Source organism: Pieris napi, chromosome 12 (genome assembly GCF_905475465.1).
Source record: "Pieris napi chromosome 12, ilPieNapi1.2, whole genome shotgun sequence".
Classification (NCBI taxonomy): Eukaryota; Metazoa; Arthropoda; class Insecta; order Lepidoptera; family Pieridae; genus Pieris; species Pieris napi.
In genome coordinates this window covers 10,789,013-10,809,178 of record NC_062245.1, presented here as the reverse complement: position 1 = coordinate 10,809,178, position 20,166 = coordinate 10,789,013, and the positions used below count along the sequence as shown (strand labels likewise).

The 20,166-nt window shown below is 33.8% G+C and overlaps 1 protein-coding gene across 2 annotated transcripts in view; it reads left to right on the top strand.

Annotated features, from left to right (window-relative positions):
• Positions 1–20,166, top strand: part of LOC125054489 (titin-like) — a 92,968-nt gene that overhangs the window by 27,518 nt on the left and 45,284 nt on the right. For both annotated transcript variants that reach the window (XM_047656417.1, XM_047656416.1), the window contains exon 7: positions 1,642–1,806. In XM_047656417.1, coding sequence (XP_047512373.1) covers positions 1,642–1,806 — 165 coding nt within the window. The remainder of the gene's footprint in view (positions 1–1,641; positions 1,807–20,166) is intronic.

The following is a 20,166-nucleotide window of genomic DNA, read 5'->3' as shown; positions in this document are numbered from 1 at the left end:
ACATTACCTTACCTGAGTAATTATTAGCCCATTAAATATAAAATAAGGGCTAGGGTATGTATAGTGCGCACGTCGGGCGCCGCCGAGTCGTGGCCACCCCTCATCAACTGCACGAAACTATCGATCACCGCGGACTGCATTCAACTAGTGATGTGATTGTTACGATAAGATAATTTATCACACAAATTTATAGGCAGAAAATAGATCTTTACATGAACCTTTAGATGATTGTACTAAATTAAAATCTGTAATTATTTCCAGTTATGTCCAGTTGTATGATTTTTTCTCATTGAAACAGTATATTTTGTCTGTTCAACCCTAATATTATCGTTTGTAATATGGCGCAAATAGTAAATAACCAAATAAATCAGTGGCGATAACCTTTTTTGGTCTGAGCCTTAGATTTAAGTAAATATTTCATGCTCATGTGTCAATCTAATAAGGAAGTAGGTGATCAGCCACCTGTGCATGACACACGCCCAGAATTTTTGGGTATAAAGCAAGCCGGTTTCTTTACGATATTTTCCTTCACTGTTCGAGCGAATGTTAAATGCGCACATAGGAAATTTTTATTTACATTTGCACTAAAAAAAGTTTAGTAATTTAGTTTAAAATAGAGCAAATAATTATCAACAAATCCTAATAATTTTCATTTGACATAAATATAATAAAAATAATATTACTGGGTTTTGTTATTGTGAGATTTTTCTTCATTTCACATTTTAGTACACTTCTAAAAACAATCCAAAATGAATATCGATATTTAAGTTATCCCCTCACTAAATACAGTAATGGCGTAGTTTCTATGAAAGTGTAATGTTGACATTTTCTTCACGGGACGGCCCTGAGGGGGCTGGAGGCTGGATACTACTGATTCCCCTTAACGTAGATATAGATTGTAATCCGGGCGCTTGAAAGTTATCCCCGACTTTTACGCAATACTTCTTCGATCGCTCTTAATATTTTAAGATTTGTTATAAAATTATTTATTAAATTATCAAGTATTTAGTTAGTTTAGTTTATATAGTTTATAAGTATTTAGGTCTTGGCCTCAGATTTCTGAATCTGTAGGTGATCAGCCTCCAGTGCCTGGCACACGCCGTCGACTTTTTGGGTCTAAGACATGTCGGTTTCCTCAAGATGTTTTCCTTCACCGTTCGAGCAAATGTTAAATGCACACTTTGCTGCATTTTGCTTGAAATTTCTCAATATAGGAACAATAATGCCTACGGACGGAAACAAAAAAAAATTGAATACTCATACTCTGTATCTTTTGAACAAATGTATATATTGTATCCTTTATTTCCCGTTTGAAATTGTCCTTACTGAAAATTTACTCATGAGTTTCGTTAATAGATTATATACATATATAGAAATAAGTATTAAATTTGGTCCATTATGATTTAAATATTGTTGTTAGTAGTACCAACTGCCCACTGAAGTATTTCCGAACCAATTCGACTTAGGGTCCTTCAAGAAAATTTAAATTTAAATTATTTAGAGGCCGGCATCGCACTTGCGAGGCATCTGGCAATATCTATGGGCGGAGGTATCACTTGAGATCAGTGCCCCCTGTTATATAATACTGACCAATTTTAATCTAAGAATATTTTTAATTGATGATTATATGAATGTCTTTAGGTGATGCACAATACAAGCCGTACGTGATTGCTCATCCAGAGCAGGCTGCGTTAGACCTGGACGGTGATGAAGACTTCCTTGTGATAGCCTGCGATGGCCTCTGGGACGTGGTCAGCGAGGATGAGGTGGCGTTGGCTGTGTACCGACAGATCACTGCTGATCCAAGTAAGTGATAGGCAAAAAGGCAGAAATATGCCTTAGTTAAAAAAACCCGTAGTATAAGGAGTTATAATCTTAATCCTACCGCGTGTTTAACTAATCAGTATAATAATTAAATATATTTAAAAAAAATAATGAGCTGTAATTTAAAAAGTATAATTTTCTTGACCTTTTTTATACACTTCGTTGGAAAAATCGGTAATTTTTTAAATTAATAATAAGGGCAGCGCCTTATCGCCTTCTAGTAAGGCGAACTTTTTAGTAAAAAAAATGTATCTAAGGTGTTCGTAGGTAGTAACGAAGAATACAATAATTGAAACAAAAAATAATAAAACTAATATAACCATTGAAAATGACATGAATTATGATTTCTAAATTATGTTCGGGATACGTGCACAACTGCACAGGTTATGCTTACTGCAGAGACCGCATAGCATTCAAGAAGAGTTATGTGATGGGGATTTCAAATAAATATTATGAGAGCTATGTGCTTCATTAAATTAAAATAATTCTTGATGTATTAATAGACGTAACTAATATTTCCAAGCCATCTCTTTGTGTACGTAATACCAAAAGACGTATCAAATGTTATAGTGTTTGCGGAAACCCTACAGAGTCTATAAAAAGATTTTGATATATAAATAATATTTATATCATATGTAGGTCAAATTTTATCGAAAAATATTATATGTAGGTACAATCAATGAGATACAGTCTAACGCCTGTTCGCATTCCCCATTAAGTTTTCTTTAAAGTCCATCTTTTATCTGTGCATTTTGCTATAATATATATTTGTACCAAACGCTTCACAAATAATAACTTTAAATTAGAAATCAAATTTACCTTTTTATAGTTTTGGGCGCCAGTATCCAAAATACTCGACTTTTCTTTTGGTACATATTCAACATCAAATTTAGTTTTGACGCCATTGATTACATCTAGTTAATTATTCATAAGTTCTAAAACAATATGCAGAATGCATACACAACAAAATGACATTATAATTTATGACACATCATTATATTAGACGGTAGAAATGACGTAATTAAAAAAAAATGTTTTAAAAGTATGATAAAGTTTACGGTGGAACTACAGACCCACTAAAGAGAGGATTGTTATAATTTGAACTTGTTCATGGCTGTGAGTCATAAATTATCGCTATGAATTTTGTATTAAGCATAACAATTGTGTTGACAGCTATTGTTAGTTTGAGGCCATGTGCCCCCGGCATTTAATAGAAAATCTTGAATAAACATTGCCAAGGTCAATGCGAGACGCTTTTGTTGAGGTCTTATTTATAAATGTTACCCTTAATATACATATATTATGTATATGTGTGCGTACCATTTATGAAAAGTTTCGCCTTTGTTCGGTTGATCACCTAATTGCCTCTCATAAACAAATGATCACCAAACAGATACAGAAATACTACAGCGCTACTGTTTTTTTTTATTTTTTTTTAATATTATTCTGCTACAGCTCGTGTTTTTTATTCACAAAAAAAAACATTTTATGATCATTTGTCAATCTAATAGGCAAGTATCTGCCAGTATCTCCTGTGCATGACACAAGCCGTCGACTTTTTGTATCTAAGGCAAGCCGGTTTCCTCACGATGTTCAAACCTACAGGGATGAGAGTCGCACGCTGTAGCCACTAGGCCAACACTACTGTCATGCAGTACCTTAGTTAAATATGCTCTGATTTTTCCCACAATGACTAAGACAAGCATTTTTTATTATTAATAAATTTCTTACTAAATTGAAAAATAATTATGTAATATTTATAAACTTATACGTTATAATAATTGCATAATTTTTTTATCAAATATTATAAGCAAAATAAAGGTATTATAGATTAGTGAGGCTTAGCGGAGCTTCGTTCAGACATTAATCTCATTTATAACATCAGGATATTATATACGAGACGACGCGCGGATTATGTTTATAATACCTATTTCAAATGTTAAAGCGGCCTTTTACAATTACGATGTTCCAACCAATTCACACTAATTCACAGAAATTATATCTAAACTCATGAATCATTGGTGGAAACAATCGATTTTATAATGTGTTCATTTTATGTAGATTTTTTGTTTAAGTTGGCTTTGGCTTAATGTCGTAGTATTTACTAAAAATGTTAATCTCGATCTTGGTCAAAAGTTCCTTATATTCTACATATAGTCTATATAATTGTTTACAATATACCATTTACCTTTTTGATTATATTTTTTTATTTATTTTTATTGTACCTTCAGTGGGTATCATTGATCGAATCCAGTTCTCGTGTATCTCTCCAGCTTTTTCCAGAACTCACTATCCGTGACATTATTTCTCCATTCGCTACTATATCTTACCACTGCTTACTAGGGCGTCCTTTACATATAGTTGTATGTAAAGTCCATATTTTATTTTATTTATTAACTTAGTTACTTACAGAAATACATATAATACAATTCACATAATGAAATGAAAAAAGGGGCAACTGGCGACCATATCGCTTTCGAACAATCTCTTCCATACAACCACTGTGAGATAATAAATTAAATTAGATTAGGTAAGCAAGAAGTGCAAAATACATAAGACTATAGCTATGTAGACAAATATAATGGAACAAAAAAAGCAATATGATATGTAAACATGAAAAAGAAAAAGTGCACATGAATCAAGATAATTTTAGATTTATCGTGATTCATATATTTATAAATAATAATAATAATATCTGTGCATCTTACTATCTGCCCCGCCCACTGTCACTTCTGTTTAAGGGCGTATTTACACTCCAGCGAGCACCTATAAATAATAATATACTTAAACAAAAACGCATTCTTGAAATTTATACAGACGCTTTGTGTTGTGGATGACTTACTCCTCCGTGGTTTAACTGTAATAAACGGAAATTATATACGAAGAATATTAGAGTAAAAAATATCATATCCCAAAACGATTTCTGTAATACGTTTTCTCTTAACCTTGCAAACAATTGATTGGCAACTGTAGTGTTTATTGGGTCATATGATTGTGACGAAATTGCTATTTGTAATACAAGTGCTATCGCCATAACAATAAGAACTTTCCTTGTAAGATTTTGTGGGATACATCAAGCGAAAGTACGAAAACACTGAGGTCTACTTGTTTTGGTGTGTTAGACGCCCTTCAAGCTTTTAAGTGTCGTTAATGGATCGCAAAGCGTAAGAGCTTTCATGTACAACAGATTTTTGTTGTAATGTGAGGGTTTTTCATTGTGGCACTTTAGTTGAAGTTTTGAGGTGTTGAATGGTTCTTTGTGTGCAAACTTTGATACAAGTGCCATCTTTATAAGGGTTCTAAATTTAAATTTTAAATTGTGATTTGTCAACTTGCTTAATCTGTCACCGGTGGTGATAGATCGACGTTTGAATGGAAAGCATCGTGATTAACTCACTTCTTACTTCACTTGACATGACTCATGCTAATGATATGTTTGCGTAAAGTAACTCGCTTAGAGACGGTCTATTAACGGTCTCATTCGTAAACTATAAGCGTCACTTAGTTAAAGAATGCTTGTCAAAACTTATCGGTAAGTGACAGGAGAATAATACGGACGAAACTTTCATAGCTATTTGAGGCTTCTGATGAATATGGCCTTATTCATAAATCGGTATAATTGAACTCTTAAAGAAAACACTGTTTTACAGGATTGAAGTTATGTATTATTATAAACTTATAATTGTTTTACATTATTAAATTTTTTTCCGACGTTTCGCGTGCTTTATTTGAGCGTGCGTGGTCAGTTTATAATCTATATATATAAAAGAAAGTCGTGTTTGTTACAACACTTATAACTCGAGAACGGCTGGACCGATTGCCATGGTTTTTGATTTGTTGGATTTGTTTCCGTCCCGAATAGCAGAATAAGCAATAAAATATCGGATAAGTTATCGAATAACAATAAATAAATTAATTAATTTTACGAATGCAAAAACCATATGGTGCCATCTGTTGACAAAACTACGCATCATTTTACGTCGAATTCGTGTCAGTTCAAGAAATTCCGATCTTGAGGTTAATGAGGAGATGCATAACCATGCTTTGATCCTGATCAAAAGATGTTGGATATCAGAAAGTGCTTAACATGCAGTATCGCCATATTGACGCTAGAGAGAAGATGCCTAATGTGTAAAACTACCATTCTTCTTTCGCAATGGCAAGCAATAAAACATTTCTGTATTTGCAAAAAAGTTGTATTAATGTAATACTTAACATTAATGAAATCCTAAAATAAGTTAAATTAAAGTAACAACGATTTTATAAGGTTGTAGGGCGGAACGAAGTTAGCCAGGTCAGCTAGTAATAAATAACTTCAATCCGGTAAAACAGTGTTTTCTTTAAATGTGTTAAAGTTATGTTAATAAAAGACAATACTATAATTGCACTCTTTTAAATACTCTTTCCTCTTCTCTCTTATTATGAGAAAAAGAGATGATACTAAACTGAAAACAATCCAAATAAACTGAGCAGTAGAAGTAGTATTATCTCATTATACATAATTTTATTTTGTGGCCTGTTAGTCTATAAAAAATCTAACTAAAAAATGGTTGCACCAATTCAATCGATTGTTAGATTATTGGAACAAGTCTTGCGAAAAAATGGTTGTAATAAAAGCCGCGTTCCGTAACGAGATTGGCAGTGCCTAGATTTCTGAATGCGGTCAGACCACAGCCCCACAATAATTGCGTCGGAAGTGGGGAAGTGGTGAAATTGGATACTTTGTTTTCACTTCACCCCCGGATGGTATGTCGGCCTCCCTCGAGCGTCTTGATGAAGCCTTTCTAATTGTTTGTGCTGTAAACAATCCATTGTTTTTGTTAGTCTTTTGATGAGCCAAGAGACGTCGACTTAACAGACTCGTTTTGTAACGTTTTTTGTTGATAAATCTATGATTTTATCTATATATATAAACTAGCTGCCGCCGCGAACTTCGTTTCTCCTTAATGTGGATCATTTTGTTATGCTACCCCAGACACTGGGGTTTTCCGAAAAAAAAAACTTTTTCTGTGAATTGTTCTTTATATAAACCTCAGAGTTCAAGTCATAAGTTGGGGTGAACACCCCTTATCACTTAGGGGTTTGCAAGATAGACAGTAGCCGATTCTCAGACTTACTGAATATGCATACAAAATTTCATAAGAATCGGTCGAGCCGTTTCGGAGGAGTATGAGAACGAACATTGTGACACGAGAATTTTATATTTTAGATTACGCGTCACGTTGTTTGTCCGCTATGGACTCCCTAAACTACTTAAACGATTTCAATAAAATTTGCACACCGTATGGAGTTTGATCTAACTTACAAGATAGAAAAGCTTACATATATATAATATATAATTCTACTGTACGTGGGTATGTCACTGAACTCCTCTTTTTGTATGCGTTTTGATGGAGCCCTGGATGGTTTAGAATTTAGATTCACAAATCAGCCCGGCAGATGGCGCTGCAGTCGGTACTTTCATACTTTGTTTAATATTCTAATCGCTTGAAATATCATGCAGCACAACGTCTGTCGGGTCCGCTAGTTTATTTATAAGTATCTTACAGCTACAATTATACATAAAAACGAAAACATTTTGACAATATACATATCCAAAACAGATTACATTGATAAACATAAGTCAATTAAGTACAAAAGATAAAAAAAGAAAACTGAAATCAATCATTAATCAATCTACAACTTAATATTTTAAAGAAAAAATAAATTATTACTACTGTTAAATAAAGTCAAAGTCCCACTTCCCAAAATATTTCCATACACCCTCTTTGGTAAGGTCTTCTAACTTCATAAGTTTTATTGTAGTTGGTGAATTACGCAGATAATTCGTGTTCGTGTTCGTTCGTACGAGGCACGTGGAACAAATGTGAATATCTAGTCGCATACGGAGTGATTCTTAAAGAAATTCATAGCAAGCAAAATCTATCCGCCCATTAAGAAAAGTATATATTATATGAGTAATTTTCAAATTGAGATTTGTAACGTAAATAATTAAGTTAATGGTTATTTTCGTTAATCGCTTTACCAATTTCCGCTCCAGTGGACATGTGATAGTCTTATTGGATTATGGCTTTATCAGTTTAAAATTGTATGGCCCATATGAGGGTGGCACCTTGACACCGAGTATGACCCCTACGAAATTACGTGCCCTTTCTGGGGTTAAATTTCAAGGTTTTTAACACCGTTGACTTATAACTCCAATTTGCTTTCAAAAAGTAAGTTTATTGATACGTTAATTCTTCAACGCCTTGTTAAAATTTGTTTGAGATTGTGTTTTGTTTTAGATTTGCCTTTTTTTGTTTTGCAACACGAAACAATGATTTATTTGGGATTTTTTTTATATAACAGGGGGAAAGAAGCTCGCCCGACGTTAAGTTATACCATCCCCAATAGATAACATTGCCAGAGGGCTCGCAAGTGCGTTGCCGGCCTAAATTATTAGAAGATAGCCTTATAAGACTTATTTAGTCATTACGTGTGTTAATTGTGTCTGAAGGTTGAATTACGGGTTGTCTACCCCGCTTTTCAAATGATGGGCGTGGTTGACATTGTTTCGTGTACCTAAATCCTATTGAATAAATTTATCTTTTATGTACATGGAAATACGTATAAAAATTGGGCCGTAGTATGGAGGTAAAGCGTGCGAATAACATTGAATGAAAAATCAAAGTCAAGTCAAAGTCAAAACTCATTTATTCATATAGGTAACACAATGTATACTTATGAACGTCAAAAAAGAAATATACATTAAATGCTTCTAATTTTACATTTACTACCAGTTCTCAAATCAAGGGCGTAGAACGGAAGAGAAGAACTAATCAATAAACTCTCCGCCACTCTTTTTAATCGCCAAGTTTTTTGTTTTACACAACGTTCGTAAGGAGCTGCAACCATTACACCATGTTCCACATGACATCTTAAGTAATAAATAATAATAAAATAAATTAAAAACAAAGATTTACAGACAAACAAATAGTTGTACCTGGATAGTTTTATAATTTAATAGAAATGTCGTGGTCAACTAGCGCGCTAATAGTCTAGAAATTAAATTATTTTATCCCTAACACAATATATTTTATTATGAGGTTTCAGCTTTATTGTGGTAAAGTGGCCATAAAATTCTATTGTTATATACCTGGTCGAAACCCTGCAGTCTGCGACCCCGATGATTACAGATAACATTGTAATGTTGATATTCTGATAAATATGTCGTCTATATCACCTATTAAAGTTGTGCGTTAGGACTCTATCGATTGTACTTGTCATTGTAATCTATAGGTGCGCAAGCGCATTTTGTTTTTTTGAAGGTTTTCTATGATGATAAAGTTCTTTTTTATATAACAGGGGGCAAAGTGCTTAGTTACTTGATGTTAAGTGATACCGCCACACATGGAGACTCACATTGCCAGAAGGCTCGCAAGTGCGTTGCCGGCCTTCAAACAATTGGTACGTTTCTGTAAGGACCCTATGTCGTTATGGTTATGTCCCTATGTTCCTACGCTGGTGTTTACGCGCTTGTATATTTTATTGTTTTAGTAATGCCTTTGTAAAAATTATAATTTGATTATTTTAATACCTATTTGTTATTTTCCTGATAATATACTGTACGGTATAATATACGGTACTGAACGTAGCTAAGATATATATAAAATAATGTAAAAATCTAAGCTGTATTTTATCTTTTTTTTTGTCATGATTGGAAATTAAACGGCCTTTATTATTTTCCATTATGTGGTACCACTCGTTCTTTTGTTTTTTTTTTAAATCTTACTTACCATAGGAAATAATTATTCTTAACAAAACGCTGGTATTGTTCACGTAGGAAAATTCTACAGCGTAATTTCGTATTAAAAATTTTGTAATTAAGATGTTCACAAAAGCTATAATTTTGCTCAAAAATATAAACATATCTGGGTCGTTGCGGATTATTTCTTGTTGAAAGTAAAATATTTTAAATGGAAATATGTTTATACGTCATGACTGACCCTGACCGATGTTGTGCTTGTGAATGTTTATTAACAAAACTCTCGTAGGAATAATTTCATTTTATGATTTTGAACAGATTTCCGAAGGATTTCCCCGATTTCCTTAGGATGCCATCATCAGATCCTATTTCCATGGTACAACCTTTGAGAAACAGTATAAACTCTCTATAACGTTATTTATTATAGCGAACAACTCTCTATTACGAAAAATAACTACATTTGTTTGGTTTAACACAAACCCATATTTTTTTTTAATTTACTCTTTATAAAGCAACAGCCACTCTCTGTAACGAGGAAATATTGTTATATTTAGACATCAACTACATACTTAAGTGTAATTGTTTTTATAATCAGCTTACAAAAGTCACCTATTGAGGTGCGGAAATTTCTAAATTAGACACCTGAGGCCATTATTCCTAGCACCACCGTCACCTATCGTGTATTATCAGTCGCAAACAAACTTCGACAAGATGAGAAACTACTGTCAAGATGGCCAGTAAAAGAAAAGCGTTTTTTTTCTATTCCCTTCCTATAACAAAATTCTCTATAACTAAAAAAATGCTCGGTCCCTTGAAATTCGTTAAAAACAGTTTAAACTGTATCTCCTTTCCAACAAAACCACCACCATATCACCTTACCATCAAAATCTTCAATCAAATCAAATATACTTTGTTTCGAAGAAGTCGCATGGTTTTTTGATCTTTATTTGAACTGTCTGAAGTATGAAATACTTTGAAAGTATTGTCTACTACTGTCGAGGTCTTAGACGTATCTTACGAACTTTTACACTTTCGTAAGAAACACGAACTTAGGTGTTTGAACTTTTATTCTTGAATTCGAGACTGGAAGTTGTTAATAATATTATCTGCGTAATATGTGCTTGAACTTCCAATAGTAACAGTTTTTTTGTCTACATTACCTTTCCATCCCTGCAATAGTGAGTAGTTTTAGTTGCGAATACAAGGTATTAGTAACAGTGTCGGCTACCTCAGGAAAGCTAGTCCACCAAACTTGCCTTGGGGTTCTCAACGACCTGAGCTACTTCCAAGGGCATGCTCCCCTACCCATCAGAAGGATGAGGTAGGGTAGGCCTGCGACTAGGCTACCATGCGGTGTACTGGGAACCGTAGAAGCACAGGCTTAATTTATGTTGTGTTGTCATATTTTCTTGTATTTTTGATTCAAGCATGTTGTTTTTGTACTTATAAATAAATATTTTTAGCGCTGACGCAACCTTGGGATAGTATTTCCTGTGTTCCGCTCACTTGTTTCTTGACCATTTTATAATTTGAACATATTACCCAAGACAGTCTATATATTTTTCTAAGTCTTAAATCAGTGAATTGTGTATACAATGCTTTTGATCTTATCAACATATATTGACTCTCATTCTTAACATAGATCCATAAAAATATCATATCAATCACTTCATCTGTCTCTTCTCATCACAGCGTTAACACGATTTGACAGACATAGACGAAAGAGTTTTAAAAGAATGCAAAGAGACTGATTTAGATTCTGAATAAGGAAGTTTGTATAAAGCCTTTAAAAGTTTATATATCAAAATATAAAAGAAATAACTTTTGAGCAGTAAAATTTAAAATGTAATGTAAATTAAAATATTTCAATACAACCACTAAGGGAGCGTTGAAGTATTACATCACGCTATTTTTGGAGATTAACCCCCCCCCCCCTCATATAACGCGCCGTAACGTTTTTCTGTAATAAGTACAGTAAAACGTTTCGTGATCACCTAGTCACTGTTTATACCTAAAAGTTACCATTATGTGGTGTAAAGTACTGGAAAGTCGATATAATATAAACAATAACGCGTAATTCAAACCCCGCCTCGCATCGTAACGTTTTACAAAAGGACACCCCCCCCCCTCCTAAAATTAGTTACGTAATACTTGAACGCTCCCGAAGCCGTGTAGGTACAGTATAATTATTTATAACTACTGAATTACCATACTATTACTGTTAGTTAAAACGTGTAAACTGCAATTTACAGGAATTCGGGACAGTTGTTGACAGTAATTACTAACCCAAATGCGTAAATGACAATTAAGCATAAATGTCCGTTTAACGTTCTAATTAGACTTTAAAAATGTGTGTCGAAATAAACATTTGTTAAACAAAAGACGGTTCATTCTGTATGCCGATGTTTTCATACAGATTATAAATTTTAGATACAGACATCAAAAAATTCTAACATTTTCTGAAGAGCCTTACAACATATTATATTCATTACCTTAGAACTAAAGACTTAGAGAGACACTTGGGCCGTGGGGTTCAAGTGCACAGGTGCTAATTAAAGATTTCAGATGGCGCCTGATAGATAGTACCGGTGACTCCAGCGCTGGTGTTTTCTATGCTTAACGAATAAGTTAGGTTTTTCCGCGCACCACCACTATGTGAAACTGCCCACTGAAATATTTCCGAATCAACCTGTGACATAAAAAAAAAGGAAAAGCCAGCATTAACAGTTTCATTGCCACAGGGACCAAACTTTTTTTATTCAGTTTCCTATTTATCCATTTTTATTGCTATTACAATGTCTTTAAGAATAATGTGAATACTATATACTTGTGTGTTATTAAATTACAACGAATTTATCATACAGATTGAACAAACAGATAAAAAATATATATACTTGATATATGAGCTAGGTGTAGATCCATAGTTGCACCTCTCACACTTTGAAATCGATTTTCCCTTTTCTTTAGTTTTTATAATTAAATTTTTTTGTTTATTGTTGTATGTTATGTTTGCCTATAAGTGCTTGTCACATTAAATATTGTATTTTTATTTCTTGTACATTGGTACAAGAAATGTACCAGAGTTCCGAGCACTTTTATAAATAAATAAATAGATTTCTATTTAATGTACATGAATTAAAAATGGTTTTATATAACCTTGAATACTACTCGCATAAGCATTTTATACACGCTTTATCTTAGTAATTTATAGTCATATTAAATTTTTCGTATTTTGATAAAAATCTATATAAATTGGGTTGGTACGGCGATACTTCGAGTCTAACGGTACAAATACGCCATGTAGGTAACAGTTACATTTGAAAGTTAAAAACCCCTTTGTCACACCTTTAATCAGTCCTTCAGATATTAAATTTCGTCGTTGGACTGTTCTAAATTTTAAATTTTTGGTTGGGAAAACAAGAAATGATTTCTTGCTTAACATGTCGTGTTTGCGTGAAATTGAGTGCTTTAAAATTTCACCTGCTCTATATAAATGCTGATAAGTTTTGATATATTTTCATGCATATTAATATGAGTTTAATTGGGTTCTTTCCTTCGATGATAAGCATACATTACGTTGAAAGTAGATAACAATTCTATGAAAGTACGGAGTCTCGCTCCACATGACATCTCGGGCAGCTCATGGTGCCTTGGATACTGTTCAATCTTATTTTTCTGTTTTATAACGTTTAGTTATGGCTTCGAAAATGTACATGTATTTGGGATAATAACTTATTTCCTTAATAATTAGTGTTCATAAAATTTTAACATAATTTATAATAACGTAAAATATAAAACAAAAAATCTAAATCTAAAAGATTTTCCTTTTCCTATAGTTTTCCTTTTAATATCTACTGAATATAATTTAAATTATAACTAACAATATGTTGCCGAGGTCACGTGCACTAAACGAGTTAACAAGTAATCTTCTCCAGTCTAAGCGATTCAAAAAAAGCAATAGCGTTAAAACCTCAGATTTCTGTATCTGCCTTCTGTGCCTGACACGCTGACTGACTTTTTTATCTAAAGTATCACGTTTTACCATAGTTTCCTTCACCGTATTTGTATACCCTAAGTACGCTATTATGCTAACCTTTGCCTAACTGGTACGCTAGGTAATCAAAAGGATATGTGTATACCAAGCGGGAGCAGACAGTTCATTCTCAGTCCTTAACAAAGTTACAACACTCTTAAATTATAATTTAAAAAAAACATTTCCCGTACGTTGTGTTATTGAGCAGTGTTGGCCTAGTGGCTTCAGCGTGCGACTCTCATACCTGAGGTCGTAGGTTCGATCCCCGGCTGTACACCAATGGACTTTCTTTCTATGTGCGCATTTAACATTTGCTCGAACGATCAAGGAAAACATCGTGAACAAACCGACATGCCTTAGACCCAAAAAGTTGACGGCGTGTGTCAGGCACTGGAGGCTGATCACCTACTCGCCTATTAGATTTAAAAATGATCATGATTGCGATTTAGAAATCTGAGGCCAAGACCTAAAGAGGTTGTAGCGTCACTGATTTATTTTTATTTTACGTTGTGTACATAGGAAAGTCCATTGATTACAACACACGACCTCAAGGTGGAGAGACACACACCAGCCACTAGGCCAACACTGTGATCCTCGTGATCTTGATAAGCTTAGGTATTAACTTGTCGTTTTCGCTTTAATTAATGGTAAAATAACACTTTGCACAAACAGAATATTTCAGTGTGTCATTGCGTTTGCGTTTATTTTTAGACCTGGTCTATATTCGGACTGGCTTTGTCAATGACCAACGCGATGTTCGAAATGTATTTACGACTTTATATATTTTATTTGCAATTTGCCTTGTACGGCAACAATAGCCTTACAGATATGATAAGTAGGGAATCCATTAAGGATTCGGTCCTTCGCGAGACAATACCGGTGAGCGGTGAAAAAACATTCGGCTCGCCAGCCCGCAACTGATTATACAAAACAATACACAGTAGTGATTATATTTCCAGTTGAGTGGTCCCGCCGCGCGGCGAGGGTGCTTGCAATAAAAATGTATGGCGTGCAATGAGGTCTGAGGAGGGCCCACAATGGCAGCCCTCTTGCTTTGACATCGTTACTGTGCCACCCTCATGACTCGTGAACGTTCGATTGAAATGTGCCCGTATTTGTCTAAGTTTGTCTGTGTCCGTTGCTTCATTATTTCGTCATTATGGCTGTTGTTCCTTTTTTGTAAATGCGGACAGATTTTATGGCCCTGTGCGTGCAATAGTTTTGTTTTTATTTTATTTTGAAATGAGAACAATCAAATACGTATGAAAATATGTTAGTTAGAAAAGCGATATACATGTGTGAAAATGACATGAGAATTTCAGAATCATGCAACTTACTCACAATCGAGTCCGCAATATAGCAGAACACAACTCCCGAGGGAGCTTTTTATATAGAAGAAGTAGCATGGGTCTGCCAATGTACACCGTAAATAAATAAATAGCAATTAGGTAGTAAAATAAAAATATTTTTTGTATACGCAGATTCTTGCGATGTTTAAATTATAAAATCGGTAAGATATCTCGTACATGCGTCCTAAATAAAAATATGTTTAAAGCCGAAATTGTTCTGCGTTGATATTTATTAGCATTGTGCATCGATCTCGCCACGATGCGGTTATATTTCAACGGAGGGTCGGCTTGACTTCCTCAATTTGTCTCTTTTGTGAAACCACCTCACGCTGACAAAGGATAAAGTAATCCTTTCGTCTGATAACGCGGGATTAGGAGAGTGCAATTTGTCGGGACCGGTGAAAATGGATTACCATATTTTTTCCAATGCCCTGTTATTAATAAAATAAATCAGTGGCGCTACAACGGTGATCTGTTTCATGGTCATTTTGATACACGCCGTCGACTTTTTGGGTCTAAGAAATGTCGGTTTCCTCACGATGTTTTCCTTCACCATTCGAGTGAATGTTAAATGCGCACATAGAAAGTCCATTGGTGCTCAGCCGGGGATCGAACCTACGACCTCAGGTATGCGTCCAACACTGCCCTTTTATTAATGGCATACAATAATTCTAAAATAATAAGCATCTCATTAGAACTATGTTTGTATTTGTAAGTGTGAAAACACTAGTCATTGCCGACGCGATTCAGGAATGCATATTTTAATTTTATCTCATCGTAAATCGCTTGGATCTCGTCCAAAAGAACTGTATCTCCCATCCGGCACCGCCACGTGGGTGGTACAAATTTGACACAAATTGTTTTTACGCGTAAATACCTACATTGTTTGAAGGCTTTGTAAGAATGTGTGATGGCATTAGTAACATAACCAAGTTTTTTAAGGCAGTTATCCACTGAGCGTTTTTTAAAGCAATTTTTGCCGCGTACCACCACTATGTCTTGCCTTTGGAAATGTCCATAGGCGGCGGTATTACAACACCAGGAGAGCCTTCTTACATTTTACATCCATAAAAACACGTGTTTATTGACTAGGCAGGTGTTTTTATCTGCTAGTTTTCCACAGATAAATACTTATTACATCTATATTTAGGTTTTTTGTTTTTTTTTACATTACAACTACGTAGAACTACTAGAACTATCTATTTCTACGTAGTAGTACGTAGAAATAGATATACTTTATATTGAGATACTTGTTCCCCTTCCTTACTTGTGTCCATTTCTATACGGCACTGTTTTAGTGACACTCAAGACTCTCAATTTTTCCTATTAGGCAACGCATAGGCTTTAACCAAAACCTTACAAAATAACATAAGTGTATGCCAAAAACTTAGAAGGAAGCATTTTAGGAGTGAATAAATTGATAAGGTTAAGTTAAAAGTAAAACTAAACACATGATAAAAGAAAGGAAAAAATGGACAAAGAAGGTAACAGAGTGCTATTCTAGGCATGGAAAGAGGATGACGTAAGAAGGATAGCCGGGGTAGAATAGCGAAGGAAAGATTAACATGGAGATATTTGGAGACAAGTTGTTGATGAAGCAACAAGTTGATTTCTTTTTTTATAATAAATATAGTTAAAAAAAACTAAAAAACACGCTTTTAAAGCACATCAAACTAAAAAGTGAAAAATATTTCCTAATTTAGGCTGAAAATGGTAATGAACAAAAAATACTGGTATTATTGTGAAAAAGCGTTGGTTGCTCGATAGACGAAAAATACGTGTTGTCTCAATTGAATCGTATTGCTTTGTGGACTTAAAAAAAATTTCATTGTTTTTTCGAGATAAACCTATGAAATTATTATATTGTCGCTGATTCTTTATAAGTGTACAAAGTTTGAATTAAATCTGTCCGTTTAATGTGGGTCAAAATCGAGTCCGAAGGAAGTCGGTTACATACATACATACATACATACATACATACATACAGGTGAAGCTAATATAAAGTGTGTAAATGTTTACAGCATTAAAGGTTTATTTATTAAATATCTCAGTATGTAGGCGAACCAAACAGTGAGTTAATCTCAAAGAAACCCAAATAGGTAACATTATATTCAGTTTGTATCATTTTTAAACATCAACTCGTACATTATTTATGAAATTTCCTATTAGAAAATAATGCCTCAACGGCTTTAATATTATGTTCAGAGAGTATTTCTGTTATCTTTAAATGAATTTCGTAAGCAGTTTTACTTTGGCATGTTTTAATCTAATACATAAAATTCTCGTGTCGTGGTGTTTGTGGTAAAACTCCTCCGAAACGGCTTGACCGATTCTCATAAAATTTTGTGTGCATATTGGGTATAAATGAGAATCGGACAACATCTATTTTTCATCCCCCTAAATGTTAAGGGTAGTCCACCCCTAATTTTTATTTTTTTATTTTTAGATAAAAAAAATTATTTTTATTTTTTATGATACAACATTAAAAATACATACAACCCCTAATTTTCACCCCTCTACGATCAACCCCTATTTTTTATTATACATGATATACATGGCAAAACGACGTTTGCCAGGTCAGCTAGTGTTTTATAAACGTTTTAGATTAAACTTGATTAAGCTAATTACAATTAAAATGGGACAAGAAAATATCCCTTTTTTCATACATAGGACCCTTAATAGCCTATCAATTACGAGACCAGTTAGATCTGTGGCCGAGTAGCTAAATAGCAGGGGGTGTCATATATCCCGTTTCCTAAATAATGCGAAAAAAAAAATGCTTTTTTTTTTCAAAACCTTATAGTTTACGGTATCTTATACCGAATACTTAATTCGTATATTTCAGTACGACAATGTATCGCATTTTCAATCAATTTGGTAATATTCTATTTGATTGATGCATCTTAGTGTTTCCAATTTTAAAATATGCCCACTGAGCGCGTCATAATTTTTGGTGATATAAATTTCGTGTTACTCCTCTATTACGTTACATATTTAACTTTTTCTTATCTGTGCTTTACGTAAATTGTAATTAAGAGCTGTAAACAATCATTACCTACATAATTGGGAGACAGGATTTGTTGAAGTTTAAGATTTTTAAAATAGTAGTAGATTTTTAAACTAGTAATTTCTTTCACGTTTTTCCTCTTCGATCTAAATACTAATAATAAATTACGAACCGGTGAAGTGGCGCTACAACCCTTTACGGGTTATGTCAGATTTCCTTTTCTTTGATATTAATTCGGATCTATCAGAAGCAACTATTCACACATGAACAGTCCCGTAGAATGTACATTGCACTCGTTTCGGTGCAGCGATCAACTTTGCATTAGCCCCTTCTCCGGTCGCGTGCCCGTCATTATCTAACTTTGCTTACTAATTAATGCAAGGAATTTTATGTAATTAATTATTTAGTGGAAGCTACTCTGTTGCTAATCGGAATTGTGTCATGTTTGAGGCGCTATGATTACGAATAACTTAGCAACATTTGCTTTTGCGACTGTTCTCGATTTGAGGATTTGTATAAATTAGTATTCTACCTTTGAAAGATTGAGGTATCGAAAAGAGGCTTAGGTGCCGTTCAAGTATAACTTTAGCACTAAAGGTGGAGGGGGGCCTTTGATTTTCTTATTTGGTGATTACGTCAACAGTAATTATTTGCTTATTTACACATATTACCCACACATTGTCTATGCTTGAAAACGAAATGCATTTTCGGGGATTCCTACAAAAAATTATTACTTTTATGTACTATCGATCCTCGAATCCTGCTGGGTAGAGAAATAATTAGAATACAGTTACGTATGGAGAAAGTACCAAAGTTGACATTTAATTTTGCAAATTATCTTATTATAATTTGTTTATTATAATATAATATATAATAATATATACTAAATTTAAAAATAAAAAATAATATGATAATACAAACAGTGAGTCTTTTTATTTATTTATATAAGGTCGCCTTATAACAAGGTCTTTGTCGACCACAAAAATACAAAGTACATACTAAATTTTTCAAAAAAAATTACAAGATACAGTAACATTTCTGGCATAAATATGAAATATAAGTTATACAATGTTATTCAGTGTTACAGTTATCAATAAAAATGCAAATATAATAAACAGGCCGTGTTCCATTAGCTAAACCAACTCTTAAAAGTCTTGTTAACAACTAATAACTTGATAAGAGAGTTCAAAATAAGAAATTAATATAGAAGCAACAAAAATTACAGCAAGTTAGTCAGACAACTTTAGACAGGAAGTGGATGTATAAGGAGACTTATAAAGGAGAATAGTGAAGACGCCAAATGAGACAGGAATTTAATAACTTGACGTCAAATACAAAAAGATTTCTTTACGAAGTTTGTGTTATATGAACTTCAAGTATGAACCATTTGTTTTAAATACTAAATAAAACTAGTGGCTTTTAGGATTGGGCCTCAGATTTTTGAATGTTTCATGATCATTTGTCAATCTAATAGGCGAGTAGTTGATCAACAAGCCGCCGCCTTTTGAGTCTAAAGTAATTCGGTTTCCTCACGATGTTTTCCTTCACTGTTCGAGCGAATGTTAAATGCGAATATAGACAGAAAGTCCATGCTCAGCCGGGGATCGAACCTACGACCTCAAGGATGAGAGTCGCACGCTGAAGCCACTAGACCAACACTGCTGTTATATTATTATACATTTAAAAGTTAATATAACTTTAAATAATTACACTTTAACTTAATTTATTCGTCTAACGCCGTCAACTTTTCCGGTCTTAGGCATGCTGGTTTCTTCCCTATGTTTTCCTTCACCGTAAGAGCCCATAAAGTCCATTGGTGCTGGGGACAACCTCATGAGAGTCCGACTCTAAAGCCACTAGTTAAATACTACACTCATTTAAATATCGCCATGGACAGGTTGAAATTTCCCAGACAGTGTTTGTTCTCGTTGTTTGTCTTGCCGATATTTGCGTTCCGCTATTGTACTGCCATCAGACCGGTCGAGTTTTGGATATAATACTGCATATTTTACTTTAGAGTGGACGATGCGGGTATTTTTAATGTTTGCATTATTGTATTTATATGTTGACTTATATCTGCCAAATATGATATATATAGACATTGATATCATATTGTGTAAATGTTTTGGAGGTATTTATTAGTTACTTCTAGTTAGAAAAAGTAATCAGTCCGTATTTCCTGGAATATTTTTTTTTATAGAACGGGGGG